This window comes from Nuphar pumila, chromosome 9 (assembly GCF_984573655.1).
Source record: "Nuphar pumila chromosome 9, dmNupPumi1.hap1.1, whole genome shotgun sequence".
In the NCBI taxonomy this organism is placed as follows: Eukaryota; Viridiplantae; Streptophyta; class Magnoliopsida; order Nymphaeales; family Nymphaeaceae; genus Nuphar; species Nuphar pumila.
In genome coordinates this window covers 31,964,031-31,987,042 of record NC_143257.1, presented here as the reverse complement: position 1 = coordinate 31,987,042, position 23,012 = coordinate 31,964,031, and the positions used below count along the sequence as shown (strand labels likewise).

The window sequence follows — 23,012 nt, the reverse complement described above, 5'->3', positions numbered from 1 at the left end:
TACACGAAGAGCCAGGTGTTAGTTTGGATCATGGATCTGACCCGCACCACATTCCAAGGATCCACCTCGGGATGCGTGGGCGGTGGCATATTTGTAATTTAATTTTATTATTTGTGTAATGTTATATCATGTACAACACTTATAAATAACAAGAGAAAAGGGAAAACCCTATTGCCTCTGACTCCCCTCTTCTCTCTCTTCTCTCTTTAGCCCATCTTTAACTCTTGCAGGTTGATATTTCTGACATGGTATCAGAGCACATGCGCGGAAATCAATCATCTAGAAGGCCTATAAGGACCAGCACGTGCTTCTAAAGGACGTAGGATTTATTTATGTCTCTTTTCCTTAATCAGATTTATTTTTCTCTTTTCCTTAATCCTCTTACACGTCATTCTAGTTTCTCTTTCGATTCTTTTCATTTTCAATATTTTTCTGGTACGCACGTCTTAATATTCTGTTTTAGTCTGCCGAATCTCTGTTTTTCTCCCCAAAATATTTTTGTTCAATATTTTTCTGGTTCGCACGTCACTATTCCTCTATGTAACGTGTGTGCTGATATTATTTTCAGCACACAGCATTTTGTTTTTTCCTCAATACACTGTTAGTACAGTCGGCATTCAATATTTTTCTGGTTCGCATGTCACTATTCTTCTGTGTAACGTGTGTGCTGATATTATTTTCAGCACACAGCATTGTTGTTTTTCCCTCAATACACTGTTAGTACAGTTGGCATCTCATTCTTCATATAATCCATGGATTCCAGGTTGAACCCTAGTTTTCTTACTCACCTCATGACCCACAAGTTATCCCATGATAACTACTTACTTTGGAAGCGTCAGATTGTGCCTTTTATTCGCAGTCATGGTCTTTATGGGCATCTAGATGGGCGATCACCCGCCCCACCTACACATATCATGCAAGAAATAACAGGTGAAGATGGGAAGGTGAGTCAACTTCGAACCACCAATCCTGCTTATGACATATGGGTACAACGGGATCAGACATTAGTTACTTACATAACTTCCACACTTTCTGATCGTGTTTTACAAACTATTTCTAATGATCAATCTGCTGCCTAGTTGTGGAATGGACTAGCTCATTCCTTTTCTCAGGTTTCCGAATCTCGGGCTTTGCAACTCAAGTGGAAATTTAAATCCATGCGAAAAGGAAACAAATCTATTACAGAGTTCATGGGGGATGTCAGGATGATTACAGATCAGTTAGTTGTCATTGGAAGTCCTGTATCAGATAAGGATATGGTACAACAGGTATTAGGTAGCCTTGGACCTGAATATCGCATGTTTTGCACGGCACTCCAGGTTGTCTCAGTTCTTCCATGTTTTGATGATCTTCAATCTAAGCTTTTGCAATATGAGGTCAGTTTAAATCAGGAACATGCGTCAGATGATGCTCATCCTGTGATGATGGCACATACGCCTATTCAAACAGGAGTCTTATTTACTCCTCCTCGTCCCAATGGAACACCTATGAACAAAGGAGGATTACTACCTACACCAGGTGGAGGAGGTATTGGTTCAGGCAGTGTACCACGAGGGGGATGTGTTCCTACTTGTTTTCTATGCAACAAGCGGGGACATGTTAAAGCAAATTGTTGGTACAATCCTCAAAACCGGAACAAAACAGGGAGGCCAGATAGTAGGCCAGGGCAGAAGGCAACTCATCAGTTTGCACGCACTCCTCAGGGACAGGTTCTTCCACAGGACGTACAAAATATCCTTATGACTACTTTCAATCAGATGAACTTGCGCCAAAATGATGAAGGTATATGGTATATTGATTCAGGGGCAGCAGCACATGTTACTTCTGATGCAGGTAAATTTTCTCACTTGACTCCTTACACTGGAAATGGCACTATAGTCATAGGAGATGGATCTCACCACCCCATCTCTCACACTGGAAATGTCTCCCTTTCTTTGTCTGAATCTCAATTACCCTTGTCAAATGTCTTACACCTGCTATTCAAAAGAATATTCTATGTGTCAAAATTAGTTGATGAAACAAATTCTTTCGTTGAATTTACTCCTTTTGTTTATCTTAAGGATCTTCACACCAAGAAGACGCTCGCTAAAGGAGAACAGTGCGGGAACATGTACGTCTTTGAAGAATCTCATGTGCCTTTGAAGACGTCGTCTTTCGTAGCCGTGGCTTCTTCAGCTTCTTTCTTTCCAACATTTTTGAGTCGATCTACATATCATAGTTCTTTATCTAGAGTCTTGAAACTTAATAAGCCAGACTTATGGCATCTTCGTTTGGGTCATTGTAGTCAAGTTTTTCTTGACAAGTTGTCTGCTAAAGGTTTAATACCCGCAGTCAATTTAGAGTCAAAATGTCCAAGTTGTCACTTATGCAAAAGTCATGTACTTCCTTTTCATAGTATCAATAAAAGAGCAACAAAGCCTTTTGAGATTATATGCTCAGATGTTTGGGGTCCTGCGCCCACTGCCTCTCTTTCTGGATCTCGATACTATGTACTCTTTCTTGACTCTTACACTCGATTTAGTTGGATTTACTTCATGAAAAACAAACATGAAGTTTTCAAGTTGTTCAAACAGTTTCATGCACGAGTCCAAAACAAATTCAATACCAATGTTGTATATTTCCAGTGTGATGGGGGGGGAGAATACATATCCCATGATTTTAGTGAATATTTGAAGGAGCATGGCATTACACGTAACATTTCTTGCCCTCATACCCCTCAACAAAATGGAGTAGCTGAGAGAAAACACAGGCATATTGTTGAGACAGCCTTGAGCATGATGCACACTGTGGGTATTCCTTTCTCTCTTTGGACAGAGGCTTTCCATACAGCTGTTTACGTTATTAACAGGTTGCCCATGACCATCCTTGAAGATAATTCTCCGTATTTTGTTCTTTATAATTGTCATCCATCATATGAAGAACTACATCCTTTTGGTTGTGTATGTTATGTTCATATTGATCAGTCATTGAGAAATAAGTTTCAAGACAGAGCTCTACAGTGCAAGTTTCTTGGGTATGCAGATGACTATAAGGGATACAGGTGTTATGATCCTCATACAGGCAAAATTCGGCTATCTAGAAATGTTGTTTTTGATGATGAAATTTTTGACACTCTGGGTTCATCTTCCACAGATACACAGGATAGTTATGATCCTTGGCTCAGTGACTCACTTTTATATGACTCGTTGCCTTATGAGGATTCATCTTTATCGACAGACAATGAACCTTATACTTTCGATGTGGAACCGCATATGGAAGACATTCCTCCTACAACAACATCCTCACGTTTTTCTGGTCTTGTTTATTCTCGTAGAGTTCATTCAGTCAATGATGAGACTCCTCTACGACGTTCCACTCGGATTAGACATCCTATAGATCGTTGGGTAAGTTATAACAATTTCTCTTTGGATTTTCAAACATTTCTAACTAGAGTGTCCAAAGAAACAGAACCCTCCTCTTTTCATGAGGTTGTACATTCCCGTGCCTGGGTAGAGGCGATGAATGAGAAAATGGAAGCATTGCATGAATGCAATACATGGGAAATTGTACCAAGGCCAGATAACAAGAATGTTGTAGGATCCAAATGGGTGTACAAGATCAAGCACAAACCGGATGGCAGTGTTGAGCGCTATAAGGCTTGTTTGGTTGCACGAGGCTTCACACAGCAGTATGGGCAGGACTACGATGAAACGTTCAGCCCAGTAGTAAAATTGGGCACCGTCAGGATTATCATTGCATTGGCGTTACAATATGGATGGTCACTCAGTCAACTTGATGTTAAAAATGCTTTTCTGCATGGTGAACTAAAGGAAGAAGTTTACATGGAGCAGCCACCTGGTTATAGCATGCATGATTCATCAAATTGGGTATGTAAACTTTGACGCTCTCTTTATGGCTTGAAACAAGCTTCTCGATCTTCGTTTGAAAGTTTTTCCATGGAGATCCAGCATCATGGGTTCACTAAAAGTGTTCTATACCCCATTCATTGTTCATATTCAAAAGTGATTCAGCTATTGTTTGGGTGCTTATATATGTTGATGACATCATTATTACCGGGAGTGATGAGGATCACATATCTTGGGTTAAGTCTATGCTGATGGCTAAATTCAAGATGAAAGACTTGGGTCCCTTGCGATATTTTTTGGGTGTGGAAGTTGATAGTCGACATGAGACTATTACATTGAGCCAACATAAGTACACTATTGATATTTTACTTGCTACAGGGATGGAGAATTGTAAACCAATTAGCACACCTTGCCTTCTAAATCATAAGCTAAGTGCTAAAGAAGGCACTATTTATCATGATCCTACTTTGTATCGTCGAGTTGTAGGGAAGTTACAATACTTAACATTCACTAGGCCTGACATAGCATACTTTGTCAATCAGGCTTCACAGTTTATGCATGCTCCTACAGATGTACATATGGAAGGAGTAAAAAGGATCCTTCGGTATTTAAAGGGTACGATTGGAGATGGCTTGATGTATACCAAGGACACAGCTTATACGTCAGGGCATCGACTATTCACCTACACAGACGCGGACTGGGCTGGTGATCCTGACGAGCGCAGATCAGTTTTGGGGTATTGCATTCTTATCGGCAATAATATTGTAACATGGAGTAGCAAGAAGCAAAAGGCAGTGGCGCGATCTAGTACTGAAGCAGAGTATCGTGTAATGGCAGCAGGAACAGCTGATGTAACATGGGTAAGACACCTACTGCAAGAATTACAAGAACCGATCTCATCCTCTATGCTTCTTTGTGATAATCAGAGTGCTATTAATATTGCCTTCAATCCCATCCTTCATTGTCGCACGAAGCATATCGAGATCGATCAACACTTTGTTAGACAAAAGGTGGAAGAAAAAGAAATTGAACCTGCATATGTTCGGTTAGATATGCAAGTTGCTGACATCTTTACCAAGGGATTATCCACTCATCAGTTTTGGGCACTCAAAGACAAGTTGAGCATGATCAAAGACCATACTCAACTTGAGGGAGGTTGTTAGTTTGGATCATGGATCTGACCCGCACCATATTCCAAGGATCCACCTCGGGATGCATGGGCGGTGGCATATTTGTAATTTAATTTTATTACGTGTGTAATGTTATACCCTGTACAACACTTATAAATAACAAGAGAAAAGGGAAAACCCTATTGCCGCCGACTCCCCTCTTCTCTCTCTTCTCTCTTTACCTCATCTTTAACTCTTGCAGGTTGATATTTCTGACACCAGGATCCTTACGAGGTATCCCTCTCCTTAGACGAGGATGTATCGCTAGCTCCCGACTGAACTCTTGTCGCAAGAGAGAGAGAGAGTGGTAGATGTCTCTTGCATCCTCCACGAGGATGCCTCAAAAGCGTATGCAATGAGCGAAAAGTTGAGTGTCATCTGCAATAGCAAGGCAGTAACAACACATATGCAAAAGCAAGAGCCTGGGCGCAAAGCGTGACGGCAAAGTAAAGACTGTAAGCAGGAGTGCAACGCAAAACCTTTACGCAATGCGCGACGACAAAGTAAAGACGGTAAGCAGGAGTGCAACGCAAAACCTTTGCGCAATGCGCGACGGTAAAGTAAAGACTGTAAGTAAGAGTGCAACGCAAAACCTTTGCGCAATGCGCGACAGCAAAGTAAAGACTGTAAGCAGGAGTGCAACGCTAAACCTTTGCGCAATGATCATGAATCTGCGTCCTTGAGTTAAATGCGTACTCGTATAAATATATATATATTTCTATATATATTTATTTAATGGTCCTTTTTAGTTAATTAAACTTAATTCAATTGTCCAAGTCTTCCGTGCAATCTTCCCCTACCTTGGAGAGTTGCAAGCTTGCTGGCGTCTGCGGGTGTAAACGATTGACGGCTCGGGTTGCGGAGCGCGAGCGGGATCCGTCGTACGAGCTGCAAAAGTGACGATCTTAGCAAGCTAACACCAAAAATAGAAGGTCAGGGACACTGTCATCATCCTGACGTAAAGGAATCAGAAGCAGGGGCATCATGCCCTTGCGCACATGCTATCAGCGCAAGAAGCAGGGGCAAGGGCTACGAGCCCCTGCTGACCTGCTGTCGGTAATCTACGAGGAGGTAAAGGGTTGCACCCCTACCTGAAGAAGGCAACGAGGAAGGTCGAGGCGTCACCCTGCCTGCCAGAAGAGTAAAGAGACAGGGGACCAAGCCCCTACCCGTTCGCACAAAGGGAGAGGCAGGAGGCTTCGCCCCTGCCTGCCAAATACGCAAAGAGGCGGAGGCCAGGGCTTGGCCCCTGCCTGTCGAACAAGTAAACAAGCAGGGGGCAAAGCCCCTGCCTGACGCCCGAGAAGAGGGAGCAAGGAGAGGGCTTGGCCCCTCGCCTAAACAATGGGGGTGTAGGGAGCAGGGAGGGGAGCTTGGCCCTTCCCCTGCCGTAACAAGAAGCAGGGAGGGGGCTCGACCCCCAACCCTGCCGTAAAAGAGAGCAGGGAGGGGTTCGGCCCCCTCCCCTACCGTAACAGGAAGCAGGGAGGGGCTCGTCCCCCTCCCCTACCGTAACAGGAAGCAGGGAGGGGCTCGTCCCCCTCCCCTGCCGTAACAGTGAGCAAGGAGGGGCTCAGCCCCTCTTGCATACTACGAAGGCAGGGAGGGTCGAGCCCTCCCCTGCGAAGATCGAAGGCAAGGAGGGCTCGAGCCTCCTCCCTGCGATAAACAGAGGTATGGAGGGTCGGACCCTCCCCTACGCATCGAGACAGGGAGGGGGTTCGACCCTCTCTGGTAAAAGAAAAGGCAGGCAGGGGGGCCAAAACCGCTGTCGGAACCTTTCTTACAGGCGGCGGGGGTTTTACCCCTGCCGACCTGTCGACAAAGTGGCAGGGGCTTAAGCCCCTGCTGGACTGCTATCCCTTGCCGTAACGGACCGACAGGCAAGGGCTTTTGCCCCTGTCGGTCGACGAAAGGAAGAAGAAAAAGGGGAAGAGGAGGCGGCAGAAGGGTACGCACATGGGCTGCCAGCGGTAGGTGGCAGGACGCAAGGCGAGAACGAAGGGTGTCGGCCGAGAGGCCATCGACGAGCCCTCGGGACGGGGGGCAAAGGTTGGCGAGGCGCAGTCGACAGCGAGTCTTGGGGGTCGTCGGGTAGAGAGGCGTCGACGACAAGGTCGCAGAGAGGAGGCGGTCGCCGATGAGGGTGGGCTCTGGCGGTGTTGTCGCCGGTGGCTGTGCTTGTCGACGACGGCGGGTCGACGCGTGGGGAAAGAGGTTGAGTATCGGGGAGAGAGAACGAGAGAGCAAAGAGGGGAAAAGGGCATACCTGGGGAGGCTACCGGAGAGCAGCTCACCGGAAGGAGGGGGTTGTCGGTGGCGGTGCTCGGCAATGTAGAGGAGAGAGAAAGGAGAGGGCGAGAGGCGGTGAGGAGGGTTTCGTAACCCTTCTCCTGCCTGCCTCGTTGTCTTTTAATGACAGCGAGAGGCGGTGGCCTCGGGTCGGGTCCAGATTCGACCTGAATCTAAATAAATTTTTTTTTGTGTGTTTTACTCAACCATATGCAGTTAATTTTTAATGCATGCATCCATCTATTCTGTCATATTTCATACATCATCCTACACAATACGTATAATCATTCACAATTATTCGTATGTATGCCGATTGCATACGCACACAAGTAAGCATCCGTATGTATGCCTCAATTGTATACGCACATATCATAACACAACAGTTGTACGAATGCCTCTACTGCATACACACAAATCACATCACATCAACATTCGTTCATATGCCTCAACTGCATACGCATGTATTACATCACAACAATATTCAATATTTGCAAACCATCCCAATCGCATGTACCCCATGAATATCCTCGTTCACTCAATTTTTTTCGATGATGTGAGGCCTTATCTATGGCAACGCACCTGTAACGCCCCAAAAATCCAGGACTTGTAACTTTTAGAATAGTTTAGAAAGCTTTGAAATCATACAATTATCAGAGTTTAAATAATACTTCAGCGGAAAATGATATTTTTAAAACCACAAGTCAATGGACCTTGAGTGCATTACAGTGTAAACTTTCCTTTGTCAAATCCCGCACAACCATTGAAATCAAATGGTTTTGAAATGCAATTTCAATGATGGAGAATTTGTTTGTTGAAACCGAAAAGAAGTTTACTAAAACAGCTTTAGTAACTCAAGGTTTAATAAAAAGAGAAATTTTAAAATACCCTTCATACCAAATTTACCAACATGTCCTCAGGAGCGAAACGTCAGGGAAAAAGCTCTATCTTGATCTCATCATGCCATCGTGCCATCGCAGACTGTATTACCTATCCATTACCTGCCCATAAAATGGGTCAGTTTCGCTAAAAACTGGTAAGTGCACATACTGGACAATATTGAACATAATTAAGCAAAATAATTTAATATGTCAAGTAGACAGACAACTAAATAGCAATTTAATTTCAACAGATTCATGGAGCAACTATCATGAGCAAAATGCTAAAACTATTACAAGCATTTCACTGGCACAAGTAGGCTAACTATTACAAGCAAAGCACTGCACAAGAAAGTTAACTAGCAAAATACAATGCTTCATCAACCACACACACAATTCCATAAGTATTGAACCTGTTGTACCCTATAACTTTCATACGTGCATAACTGAACACATTGCGATCAGATTTAACTTATATTTCGATATTAACTGGCCAAGCGGGTACGCACAAGGCACGACTCTAGAAACAGCCTAGACTGATCCGGGGGTTTATTATGCTATGTATTTTATGATAACCCGAATAGTTGACTGAGACCGCACCTAAGGGGACGGTCGGTGACCAAGAGAGAAATCCCCAAAGCAGCATAAACAATGGATGCATCCCAAACATGGAGAGCTACCACCTAGGATAATTATGGTAGTCCCATTCCCCTAACTCCGATGACTGGAGAAGCCGAGTCTTTTGCTCGTAACTGCCATTAATGGCATGTCCATCGAAGTTTTGTACCTTCCTGTCCTCTCTCCTAACAGGAGTCAGCGATTCGAATGAGTAAATCAGGAGTAGTTAACTGAAGACTCATTCTACATACTTTGGTCTTTCGACCAACTCGAGTATCTTGCCGGTGAAGGCGAAAACATCACTTATTTAGGTGATCACATCATTTGTTATTTGCACTCATCGAGGTTGCCACAACCTACTCATCCAATCATCGCAACATAAGAAGACGTACTTGTCAAAAAGTACGGTCGTACTTGTCAAAAGTACGACTACGATAAAAGGGAAATGGTTCCACAAAAGAAACCCCAACAGATATTATCTGCAAAAGAATTAATACAACACAGCCTGGCAAGATAAGTTTTGAATTCACTTCAACAACATTTTTCATATTTCATGATGCAAGGTCATCTCGGATCTCTCGTCCGATCAACAAAGTACTTAACATGTTGTGCATGTCTAAAAGTACGTTATACCGATCAAGGGAGGTGTGTGGGCTTCTCAAAAGGAACACCCAACACACAACTTCATAACGATCCAAAGAATAAAGGAGTGCTCATTTGACACGATTCATCCTTAAAAGCCATAATGCCACATTAAGTCATTCACGCAAGGCACAACACTATCAAACTCGCATCCAAAATTTATCTTAGTATCGACATGTGACACTAGATTGATAAATAAAGAATGGGTCCTTTAACAGAACCCCACTCATTCATATGCTCATGCCCCTGATCGGGGTTATTCGAATTGGGTCGCAACTCGAATCGGGGTTATAAAATATTTCTCCCAAGTGTGCGGACTTGGGAGGACTCAAATGCAACTTCGAAATACTGCGATGATTAAAACTTAACTTTGCAAAAGCTGTGCAATTTGAAGAGCACTGGGTTCGCAGGAGGAAACCCTCTTTTAAAGAACTGCAATGCACAAGTACAACTTCTAGTGTTTTGAAAACAAGTGAAAACAGGATCGGCACAATACTACATTTATGTAGGTACATATTTACCATGAATGTGAGCATATGCAGGTTATAACATGACAACAAGAAACTCTCGACTTGTGATGCCGCACATCGAGGGGAAAGCACATAAGTAATACACGAGGTACCAAAATCATACCTTGGCCACTTAGATAGGCAAACACATAAGGTCGTAAGTAATACACGAGACACGAAGTCGTACCTCACTCAAAGAAAACGTGCAGGCAAAAATGGATGCAAGCAAACAAGGGCATATGTATTTCAAGAAATACGAAACCACACCTCAACTCATAAGCAACTATGCAAAATAATGATCGAAGAATAAAATTGTACATCGACCCATGAGCATACAAACAAGATAATGCGCAATGCAGAAGCAATATAATTCTAAGCATATCTAGCATAGGCATCTTAATTATTTCAACTTAAATAGGTTCATTTATTGCCCTTTGTGCGACTTTACCCTACCTTGGGATGTCGTGCAACTGCGTACGCCTACGCGAGAGGATAATACGAGGGTCGGGCCACAGAGGACGAACGGAGCCTGTTGCGTAAGCTGCAAAGGTACGTTATTAGCATGCATTTAAATGAATAGGGAAAACGGCAATAAAGGACTGGGTTTCGGCTTCTCTGTAAAACAAGGCAGGGATCAACGGTTCCTGCCGACTCGAAACAGAGCGGGGTAGGGTCCAATGACCCATGCCGGCAAAGGAAACAGGTGCAGGGGCCATCGGCCCCTGCCGGATATTTAAAGAGGGGCAGGGGCCATCGGCCCCTGCTGGGTTTCCGAAAAGGGAGGCAAGAGCCGAAGGCTCTTGCTGGCTTGAAAGGAAGGGCAGGGGCCATAGGCCCCTACCAAAAAGAGGAATGGCAGGGGCCGATGGCCCCTGCCAAAAAATGAGCAGAGAGAGGGGAGTGCAGGGGCAAAGGCCCCCTGCGGCTTCAAAAGAGGAGGCAGGGGCCAATGGCCCCTGTCGTTCATGGAGAGAAAGGGCAGGGGCCATCGGCCCCTGCTGGTCTTTAAAAGAGGAGGAGGGCAGTGGCCAAAGGCCCCTATCAGTCTTGGAAAAAAAATGGCAGGGGCCATCGACCCCTGCCGGGTTTTAAAAGAAGAGGGGTAGGGGCCGATGGCCCCTGCCGGAAGGTAAGAGCGAGAGAGAGAGAGATCGGGGCGGCAGGAGCCACCAGCCTCCTGCTGACCCCCTATGCAGGTCAAGGAAGAGGGGAGGGCGACAGGGGGACGACCGACCTCCTGTCGGTCGCCCGATCTCCCACGGGGAAGAGAAGGGGGTCCGTAGGGCCATTGGCCCCTGCCGGCACTCCGGCGCACCCCAAAAGAGAGAAGGGGACGACAAGGGCCCTTTAGGCCCCCTATCGGGTCTTCGATGGGCACGGAGGGAGGTGGGAGGGCGCGGCAGGGGCCGTGCGCCGCCTGCCGGCGTCCTGGCGAGGTGACAGAGAGAGATGGAAGGGGGAGGAGGAGAAGGTGGAGGCCGCATACCTGGCAGGAGAGGAGGCGAGGTCGCTGGCGGCTCTGGAGGCGTGCGCAGGGAAGAAGGAGACGCACAGGGGGGGCGAAGGGTTGTGTGCCTTCCCCCGCCCCCCTGCAATGCTTTTAAAAGCCTCAGGGGGGGGCGACGAATGGTGAAACCCCGATGGGTTTCCCCAATCCTTCCGAAAACGAAGGTGGAAGGGGGGGGGGGGGGCTCGGGAAGAGGATTTAAAATCCTCTTCCTGAGTCGGGTTATTAAAACCCTAAAGAAGAGGGGCCCGGGTCGGGTCCGGACCCGACCCGGCCCGGGTCCAATAATTTTTTTTTTTTTAAAAGCGGGTTTTACAGCACCAATCGAACTAAGTACTAGGGGGGCACCTGAGCCCAAGCATGATTGTATATTAGCCCACTAAGACACAATTCATGAAGGGAACGAGCTATAACAAGAGTTTGACCTCACAAAATGAGTGCAACAAAGATATATACCCTGGACACATGCACACAAACAAAATTCTTATATGTATGTTGTAATCGCTTATGTATCAATTCACATCACACACATTGAAGGAAACCAAGGCCTATTCGAAAAAGGCCAAATCCCAAGCAAAGTTGTTCCAACTCGATGGCATATGCTCACAAAGTACATAATTACGGTCCACTGTTACCTACAACATATTACAATTAAATATTGGTTTTATATTTTATTGTTTAATGTAGAACTTGCAAAACAATGCACTTCTAACGTTGATTCTATGATTATACATCATGTCGGCCAAACCTGACTCCAGTTAGTTCAATAAAATATTTTAACAATTACACGAACCCAAAAATGACCTTTTCAGATTATAAAAGCATTGACATGTATCTATTTACGCACACCTTGCGTAATTAAAAACCCAATAAGCGTAGGGGAATCGTACCCTAAGCCCCAGTAAGTACTTGGGAATTATACCTCTAGAGACGCATCCTTTGTTCGAGGATTTTTCAAACTTCCTGAATACGGCACGTACTCCGATGGCGGATCGACAATGTGAGGGGGTGCATGACAGTGAGGGCGACTGCAACGCGGACCACGAGGCAGTGCACACGTGGGGGTGGCAACAACGTAGTTCCCAAGAAAGCACACACAAATTTTAAGGTATCGTGCACAGGTCACGAGGCAGCAGTGATGCCACGTATGCGATAGTGGAGACGTGGTTGCGGCAATGGAGGCGGCGGTACGACAGCGATAGCGGGTTTGTTGCCCGGTGTCAACGGGGCCCACACAACCTAGTGGTGGTGCACCCAGACACAAAGAGAGAGAAGGTGGGGGTCACTGCTCCCCTTTCCCTTTTTTTTCTTTTTTTTTCTTCCTTTCTTCTTCTCATTTTCATTCTTCCTTTCTTCTTCTCTTTTTCCTTTTTCCTTTCTTGTCTTCTCCTTTTCCTTCTTTTCTTTTCTTTTCTTTTTCCTTTTTTCTTCTTTTCTTCTTCATTTCCTATTTTCTTCTTCCTTTCTTTCTTCTTTTTCTTCTCTTTCTATTCTTCCTCTTCACAGTTGAACTGAAGAGAGGAAGAGAGAGATGGAACAGAGGAGAGAGAGAAGGTAGGTCAAAGGTGGTCCAGCGAGTGGGCGTCACGATGGGTCTGGCGACTGCGGGTGGTGGTGGTTCTGTTAAAAGGGGGAAACGAGAGAGAGAGGAGAGTGGTGGTGGTAGGGGGTGGTGGCCAGCGGCTATGGCTCCCCGGCGGCAGCGTATGGTGGTGGTGGCGTCAGGTGGGGTGTGGCCGACAACGGAGTGGTGTTGGGTGCTTTCGTGAAAAGGGGGGAACTAGAGGTGGGGTGTGGCCGACAGCGAAATGGTGTTGGGTGCTTTCGTGAAAAGGGGGGAACTAGAGAGGCGGTAGAGTGGGTAGAGGGAAGAGAGAGAGATAAAGGAGATACAAGAGAGAGAGAGAGATAAAGGAGATACAAGAGAGTTGATGAGAGGAGAGGGGTGGGGTGTTTCGTGGAAAGGGGGAAAGAGAGAGAGAGAGAGAGAGAGAGAGAGAGAGAGAGAGAAATAGGGGAGGGCTGCCACATGGCAGTTCCCTATTGGGCATGGGGTACCCTCCATGGGGAATTACCCCATGCCCCTTACCTTCTTCCAATTTTCCTTTTTTTTCTTTTTTTGCCCATTTTGCCCTTCCTCTACATTCTTTCGCAAATGCACTTTCAGGCTTGGGTCTATTGGATCTCGATCCAATCTAAGCATATGTACTCGACCCGCTTCCGATTAAACGGATTTTCTAGATTCCCGATCTATCTGAATCTCGTACGGATCAATCGTTTGGAGTCTGTATCGCTCCATCTCTGGTTCAAACATGATTTCTTGGGTCTAGTTCGATCTAACTCGAATTTAACCCGAAATCGACGGGTTTTGGTGGCTCCCAGATCCGAACTTACGTAATCTTACTTAAAAATTCTGAATTTATATATTTAAAAATTCTCAGATTCAGTCCAGAACTAAATAATGGTAATGGGTACGGATAAGGATAGAAAATTGTGGGATCAAATAGAATTTAAATAAAAAAATAGTTGAGGGACCCCTTGGCGTCAGCAAAAGAATGAGATGGTATCCAGCACTGCAAGAGAATTTTCCTATTAGACTAAAGGGAGAAATTCATATGCATAAGAGCTAAGACAGATTTGAGTAGCAAGCAAGGATCATCAAATGCAATGCATTTGTTTTAGTATGGCATTTCAATGTATGTATGTATGTATACATGTATTTACATACAAAAAATGACATACTCACATGCACCCATGCATGCACGGTGCACACACACATGTTATTTAAAATATAACAGTTGTACAAACATAAATATATGCAGCATGGCACATGAAAGTGGTCTCCAATTTAAAATCCAAACAAATGAACTATTTCTTTCGAGAATACAAAAAAATGAATTACTTCTAAGACTTATAAATGTATTCAAGAAAAGCTGCACTTCATGGCATTCTAATTCTAAATTTATCAATTACAAGAAATGATCTTTTGCAACCATGTATTACTTGCAGCCTCAAAGAGTGCAAACAGTTGTTTTGCAAGAGAGGTCTCCAGAAAACAAGAAACACGTGCTAAGCCTTTAATAACCACCATAGGAGGTGTGCAGACTTTGGGTAATATATACAAGACTAACCTTCTAGCACCCTCTGCTAACTGCTAAGACATCAAAGTTGAAGTTTGAACTTTGAACAAGCAAGTGGAAACTGTGAAAGGGATAAGCATGGTCATGGTGCTTTTGTAAGCTTTGTTCCCTACAGATTCAATTAGATTTATTTTGACATGTTTACAAACGATTAATTCCTAGTAGTCAATTTGAAAATTTATCGCATGGAAACAACCTCAATAGTAGAAGTTGCAGCACAGGATGTTTCCAAAGGTTTGATGTGATCTTCTCATTTTTACTGTTTGGCTCCCTAGAAGATCTGAATTAAAACAGCATTATATCATGATAAGAACTTCCAAGTTTTCACCATTCTTTTAGTTCTTTACAACAGGAGATCATGCTTGTCATGATTTTAAATAGTGGAGTATGGAGTGTGTTTGCTGCAAGTACATGTTTGAGCATGGTTTTTTTTGTGAAATGAATGTTGCATGATGGATGTAATGAAATGGCTGAAACAAGTGCTTGTGCAAAAGGATGTTTTTGTGCACCATGCCATGAATGTTATAAATGAATCATGCATAGAGCATGTCATATTTGAGCCATGCATAGAGCATGTCATATTTGAGCCATGCATATGGGCATGGAGTGTTTAGTCATGCATGTGGGCATGGACTATTGTATCATGCATGAGAGCATGAGTATGTTATCATGTGAGAGTATGTCAAGAGTTGAGGACATTTGCCATCAGCCAACATGGGTAGAAGTGAGAAATATTATTAGCTCATCAAAACAGAAATCCTCGTTACCATGCTTCAGTGCCCACATAGATTAAATGTTTAAAAGAAGGGAAGTATAGAACTTACTCTATCAACTGTTCTCTGATCCCAAGCATCAGACCAGATAGCAGCACCTGCCCAGTAAAACGCATGATGATCATTTTCCTCAACTGGAAGAGAAGATTTTTCAGCAGCATTAGGCCATGAACCCAGCACAACCCCATCAATATCTCCGCATTCTATACTTCGATCACTGAATGCATAAGAAAGGGTCAATTGCAATCGAATCCCTCTTGGTAAAGTTGCACTTGTAAGAGCATTACCAAATTCCTTCTGTCTAATAGCATACACAGCCCAGAAGCTACTGCCTGGATAAAGCCTCTTTGACACAAAGAGCACAAAGTTAGATTAAGAACTTTGTGCATAAGCAAATGAGTTAGTGCATGAGTTTCACAGCTGTACAAAGAACTACAATCCATAAAGAAAAAACGAAAAAAGGAAAGAAAAGGAAAGGCACACAAAATAACCTCAATAAGTGATATTTGCGCCAAAATGTTCAGTTCGTAAGGTCCAAGATAAGCATGTCTTTTCATCATATCCGCAATTTGTGCCCTGAGTGATTTAATTACAGTACCAAATAATAATTGTTTAAGGCTGACTTCAATATCCTCTCCAAGTCTACCAAGTGCTGCTACTGCTACTTCAGTTTCACCCTATTGGTCACAGAACATTAGTGCATGAGAAATTTTACCTTATATGTGAGGAATTTAAGAGAAAAGAAATTACCTTGCAAAATAGTTCATAAGCAATAGCTCTCCCAACTTCCCGAACCTCTTCAAAAGTATCATGGAACTCTTTGTCTTGGATCAAACGTTTTGAGTGTTGAAGATGCAACTGAAGAACTGCTAAAGGAAGACGACCAGACTGCAAGGCATCTTTGACAACGGTCTTCAAATCCAAGTTTCTGATCTCCCAACGTGCAATCATATCCTTGGGAAGTTCTAATGGAACCGTTTGCCTTATTAGATTTCCAGCAACTGGTGAATGTAGAAAAACTTCATGCAAGTTTCTGGAGTCCAATATGGTTGTGGATGAAACCAAGGATTCCAAAGGTGACAAAGCAAGATTGTCAAGGCTAGCTAAAGTCACGTTCTCTTGAACGGAATAAGAACTTACTTCTTTCTGGTTCTGAATATCCACCACATCCAACAACCCAGATGAAATATCACTGTGATCATTGGAAGAAACACCATCTGGCAAACAGTGTGATTGAGGAGGACCTGAGGTATCCTCACCGTTTACCTAAGGCAGCAATTAGATCTAAAAGATCAACCATGAGAACAAATTAAAGTTGGAAAAAACATGCTGAAAGCCTTTAATTGAATAATTGACCAAGGAGAAAAAACAAAGTATACCATTCCTTGACCCGGCCTTCTCAATTTTTTACTCAGACGTCCCTGCAAATCTCTAGTGATCTCCAAAAGGTAAGCCATTTCATGAAGCTTCTGCAAGTTTCCAGCTTCATTTAGTTTTGGAGTTATCAAAGGATGCAAATTGGTCATTCTTAAATCTACAGCACCACCAGTCACTGAACCATCTCTTTCGTCTGCTTTTAATCCATACTGGTGGACCATTTTAGTTGCAAACCGTGCTGCTAAACCCAGAAGTCTGTGTTCAGATTGCCAGCAAAATGTAAGTGCAAAATGCTCACTTGTCATTGAACATAATTCAACATTCTGCAGCATATGAAGTTCTTTACATCTTCAGGAAGCCCTAAGAGAAAGGGAGAAGATAGGTTGCAAGATGTGTTGTAAGGAAGGTTGTCAGTACTATACACAACGCAAACACACATGCACACAAACACACACAATGCTGGTGCATGCATGTATGTATGTATATTCTAGTTTTCTCCATTGTCTAGTAAAGTTAAGAAACAGGAAGGGAACCACGCAACAGCATTTAACAGAAAGACACTAGTAACTCATATTCCAAAATCTAGTGGTCACACTCTTGATTTGACAAGCAAGTCAGAACTCTATCGCCAAACTGAAAATTTAGATGCAAGCCATGACATTATTAAATAGCAAACAAGGAGGTTGAAGGAGGCCTTCTCATCATTTAACCTTTATTTCCTTTTTTATTTTTTCCTTTTTCAAACAAGTTCCGTTGGTGAATTACAAATCACCAAGGTGATTCATGCAGCAATAGCATTGCTGTATATTAGACTTGTTAGGCTGTTTGCTAATGGAATAGCTGCCACAACTGCCAGATATCTAACATTGGCACTTGGTAAACTCTGGTGTGGTAGAAATCGGAACAGATGGTGTTTCATCAATTTTACTACAATATATGCTATGATAAAACATTGATAATGTGCCAGAGAGTTGTCTGCACAATTAAAGTTGCTACCATATGCATCCACAAGCCTTCAGTGCCATAGTCTAGAAATCTTTACAGGCAACCAATTTCAGACATGGCTAGGTTCACCGATACATGATATGGAGCTCTATATCTAGGAGATGTCTTGGAACTTAATTCCACAAAAATAACGCAGGGGGCACACACAGCAACTAGTATTTACCAAAAGCAATAAGCCTGAATTGACAAGTGAAGTGATTTCAAAATAAATAGATTAAAATACTTCAGCTTTTCATATAGTAGGTGAACATATGAAAGAAGTCTCAAAATATTAGCACATAAAAAAGAGACCAGAGAAAGATGTAACAAGAAGCTCAACATGGCGCAAGCTAGTGTTTTAAGCTTGTACTCATCAATGCACATACCGTGAATAGATCAGGTGCAATATGATTGCACAAATATTTGTGCATTAAGCACCTGATCACCCTCCATCTTGGGACAGGGACTATCAGTTGTGGGGCCCAAGGCCTGATGGAGGGCAATCAGGTGCTTAATGCACTGTGCCATGTGATTGCACCCAATCCGGACTCACACATACCAGGCTCATAACAAGACCAAAATTGAACAAGAATGATACTCAGTAAAACTAACACTTCAGGATCTAAATGATAACCAGTATGAAATATCTAGTGCATATGTAAGCAAGCAATTTACACTAGCTGCTTGTTAGGCCACATGCCCCAAGAAATATTTAAACAATGCAATAGGCTTTATTAATAACAAAAAGAACATATCATAAATTTACCCATCTTTTACCTCAACACTGCAGCTAGTTCACTATCCCTGCCAAATTTACATAAGACCTGCTGCACAGCTGTAAACAGCAACCTCAAGATCCCTTCTTCAGCAACATTCACATCCACAAGCATATCAAGGGATCTGCCAAAGTAGTTTAACATATGCCAGTTAGTTTGGCTTGCAGCCATCTTAAGGCTAGGGAGACAGTTTATGGGAAAGTACACATTTATATTGGTAAAATATGGGAAAGCACACATTAATCCATAATACAAGATGGCTTCTGGTTTCTTGCCAATAGTTAACATGATTGCTATTCTTAAAAAATAAAACAAGATGGAACGTCCATCCTGAAGTTATCTCTATTCCAAACACTTAAGCTGTCCTAAGTAGACTTTATGCCTAGTTGCCACCAATAACAATTTATTACTTTATTAGTAATTTAGAAACAGTGGAAAACATAGAGAATTTCAACTTATATACCAAAAGAAAAAAAAAAAAAAAAAAGATTCCTGGTTCCACATTGTACAGTAAGATGGGAATATGGTCAAACTACCCTTCAGTGCAAATTTATTATGTGAAGCTGGTCCTTTATTTTGTGCACAACATATTAAGCAAGATTTAGTCCTTCCATCATACCAAAATCTAAATATACATAACCATTAAAAAAAATACATATATGATTTACACTATTAGTGCCTGTACAGTAAATTCCTTGATAAACTTATGAAGATGATAAAAGAAATAGTTACAACCCTCAACACTGTCAAAAGTATCAGCCAAAATGACAGAAAAGATAAACTAGAATATGTAATTTGCCCACATTAAGAAGTTTTATCAAGATAGATTAGCCAGTAAGAGAGAACTGACAAGCTGACATGTTATACCAGGTGACCTGCTGAATAATGAGCAAGAATTGGGGATATCAGCTGAATAACCAGGAAAACTTATATAGATCAAAGGCGCCTCAGTGAATAACTAAAACACTTCCTGTAACCAACATACAATTAAATTTGCATGCAATAATGTGTTAAAATATATGTAATTCATATATATATATATATATATATATATATATATATATTTATATATATATATATATATATAATACCCGATAGGGGTATTTCTGTCATTTCACAAGTACCCGATAGGGGTACTTGTTTTTCTTATTTTATTTTTCTCTTTAATTTTTGTAAAATATATTTTTTGTTTTTTGTTTTTTTGCTCACACAAAAGGGGCCCCACCATGTAGTCGATGGGGCCCCCAACAGTCACATTTGTGACCGTTGGGGGCTCCCAACGACTACATGGGGAGCCCCCTAGGTGGCTCTCCTTTTAAGGCCTCTTGGCCCTCTCCCTCTCCTTCTCTTGTGTATAAATAGGGGTGAACCCCTCTTGTATTTTTCACTCTTGAGATCTCTCTCTTTTTCAATAAGAGGCATTTATATTTTTATGTTGTGTTGTCTCTTGTGGGTTTGGGTATTATCCCTTCTTTGTTTGTTCATTAGTAAATGTTGTAAGTGCTTAGTGCACTCTTTGCTTTTCCGCATATTTCATTACATGGTATCAGAGCCTTGTGTATGCTCTTCTTTTTAATATAGCTTGTGGTGTAGCTATATTTGTTTTTTGTTTCTCTCTCCTTGGTATTCTCTTGTGAGTGGTTATTATGGAAGGAGAACAAAAGATTGATATCTCCTTCAAGCTCAATGGTTCCAACTACATAATGTGGGCCGCCGCCATGGAAAACAACCTCAAAGGGAAAAAGCTTTGGGGATACGTTATGGGCACCATTCCGGAACCGCAACTCCAACTAACTAAGATGGAAGGCGATCAAGAAAAAGCTCTTGAAGGAGATGCCCGCATAAAGGCCATTGAAGATCACCAATCTAAAATAGAAGATTGGGAGAGTAAGCATGCCAAGATTCTTGCTTGGTTCATGAATAATGTGGAGCTCAAGATTTGCGCCAACATTGCCAAATTTAGGATGGCAAATGAAGCATGGTTCTTCATGAAAGGTATGTTTACACAAAAAGACCTTGCTCGTCAATTCTTTCTTCAAGAAAAAATTCGGACTATCAAGCAAGGAGAAATGAGTGTTAGGGACTACTTTAGCACTCTTGGCCCTCTATGGGATGAGCTATCCTTACTAGAACCAAAATGGGTTTCTAGTATAGATGTGGAATTAAGGAGAGAACAAATGGAAAAAGAACACTTTTTCCAATTTTTACATGGGCTTAGGCCCGAATATGAACAAGTTAGATCCTCCCTCCTACATAGATCAAAGCCTCTTCCCTTGGAAGATGCCATAGCCGAAATATGCCAAGAAGAAACCCGTCTTGGCATGATTAAAGGAGGAAATGATGTCTTGGCCGTATCAAAACCCGGCAACCATATGAAAACCTACAAACCTCCACATTTTGGAAGGCAAAATAACTATAATGGCAACTATAGAAAAGCCATTTGCCATCATTGTCAAGAACCGGGTCATATAAGACCTAATTGCCCTAAGTTGAATGAAGCACCAAAAAATAAAGTTGCTTCCGTTGAAGAAGCTACTCAAAAGAAAGAGGAAGCAATCAAAGGAACGGACTCTTTTTCTCTTGCTCAACTATCGGAGGCACTACAAACTCTACTCAAGATTCCATCAACTTCGAGTGCCGCCGTAGCTTCCTCCTCTCCTCCAGGTATGTCGTCTTGGATCCTTGACTCTGGAGCTTCCTTTCATATGACCCCCCTTGAAAATGAGCTTTCCGATTTATGTAATAACTTTAAAAACTCCTATGTTTCAGCTGCCGATGGTACATCTTTACAAGTTAAAAGTTTTGGAACCTTAAATTTTTCAAAAGACTTCTTTGTGCCAAATGTGAGAGTTGTACCTCAACTTAATTTAAATCTCCTCTCTGTTGCTCAAATATGCGATCATGGATGTAAAATCTCCTTCTCAACTAAGGATTGCTCTATACAGGATCTCCGGTCCGGGAAGCTGATTGGGCAAGGCCATAGAAGGGGAGATCTCTATTACATGAGCAACTTGAAACTCCCCATTAACTCTTTTTGTAACCATGTCCAAGATAAAAATATTGATATTTGGCATCAAAGACTTGGACATCCAAGTTTCTCAAAAATGTACTTCTTTCCATTTGGAAAGAAATTTTGTAATGAGAAACATTTTGTTTGCAAGAATTGTATTTTTGGCAAAATGAAATCTACTCCTTTTCCAAACCGAACTTTTGTATCCAAAAGACCTTTTGAGTTAGTCCATTCGGATGTTTGGGGTCCTTCCCCAGTCATGTCTAAAGGAGGGTACTCCTATTATGTCACTTTCATCGATGACTACACTAGGTATGTATGGATCTACTTTCTCAATTTAAAATCCGAAGTCTTTGAGTTTTTAAAAAAAAATCATATGATAGTTAAAAATCAATTTTCAAGTAATATCTCTACTCTTAGATCCGATTCGGGTGGAGAATATTTATCAAATGAATTTCAAAACTATTTAGAAGTAAATGGGATTTGTCATCAAAGATCGTGTCCTAGGACTCCCCAACAAAACGGCTTGGCCGAAAGAAAGCATAGACATATCATGGAAACTACTAGGACTCTCCTTATTTCCAAAGAATTTTTGGGCCGAAGCGGCCTTAACCTTAACTTATTTAATAAATAGAATGATATCTTCATCCTTACAAAATACATCTCCATACGAAAAACTATTTGAAAGAACACCTGACTTCAATAGATTAAGAGTTTTTGGATGTAAATGTTTTGTCCTTACTCATAAACGGGACAAATTATCTCCTAAAGCTATTGAATGCGTTTTCTTGGGTTATGGAGAAAATCAAAAGGGTTTTAGATGTTTTGACTTGAAAAATAACAAACTCTATGTATCCAAAGATGTAACATTTTTGGAAAATGAAAATGGTTTTGTGAAAACTAAAGATATTGACGAAAGTGAATATACTTTTTTATTTGATCTTCTATCTCAAGAAGATGAGACTCCTCAAGAAGAGGAAATCTCTAATGAGTCTTTGAATGACCTAGAGGAAATTCCTCTTGATAATGCTATAGATGAGAATAATAGACCAATCCAAACATATGTTAGGCGTGGTCAACAAACTCAGATAAGTGCCTTAGAAAAATACTCTCAAGGATCCGACACTGAAGAAACATCTTTAAGGAGATCCAGTCGGATCTCCAATCCTCCAAATAGGTTTGTTTCCTATGAGTCCCTAACTCCTAGATATAGAGCATGTCTAATTGTGTTGCATTCATTTCATGAACCTTCAGACTATAATGAGGCCAAAAATATTCCCCAATGGGTTGAAGCCATGACCTTAGAGCTTAGTGCCCTTGAAAAAGCAAAAACTTGGGAAATAACTTCGTTACCCACTGGAAAGAAATCAATAGGATGTAGATGGGTCTTCAAAATTAAAACCAAGAGTGATGGTTCATTAGAACGTTATAAAGCACGATTAGTAGCTAAAGGATATGCTCAGGAATATGGTATAGATTATGAAGAAACCTTCGC

The 23,012-nt window shown here is 42.1% G+C and overlaps 1 protein-coding gene across 3 annotated transcripts in view; it reads right to left on the bottom strand.

Annotated features, from left to right (window-relative positions):
- LOC149828546 (spatacsin carboxy-terminus protein) overlaps positions 1–23,012 on the bottom strand; it is a 111,936-nt gene that overhangs the window by 51,802 nt on the left and 37,122 nt on the right. For all 3 annotated transcript variants that reach the window (XM_090017637.1, XM_090017638.1, XM_090017640.1), the window contains 5 exons: positions 18,509–18,631; positions 16,750–17,002; positions 16,121–16,636; positions 15,862–16,047; positions 15,422–15,715 (listed from right to left, as the gene is read on the bottom strand). In XM_090017637.1, coding sequence (XP_089873763.1) covers positions 15,422–15,715; positions 15,862–16,047; positions 16,121–16,636; positions 16,750–17,002; positions 18,509–18,631 — 1,372 coding nt within the window. The remainder of the gene's footprint in view (positions 1–15,421; positions 15,716–15,861; positions 16,048–16,120; positions 16,637–16,749; positions 17,003–18,508; positions 18,632–23,012) is intronic.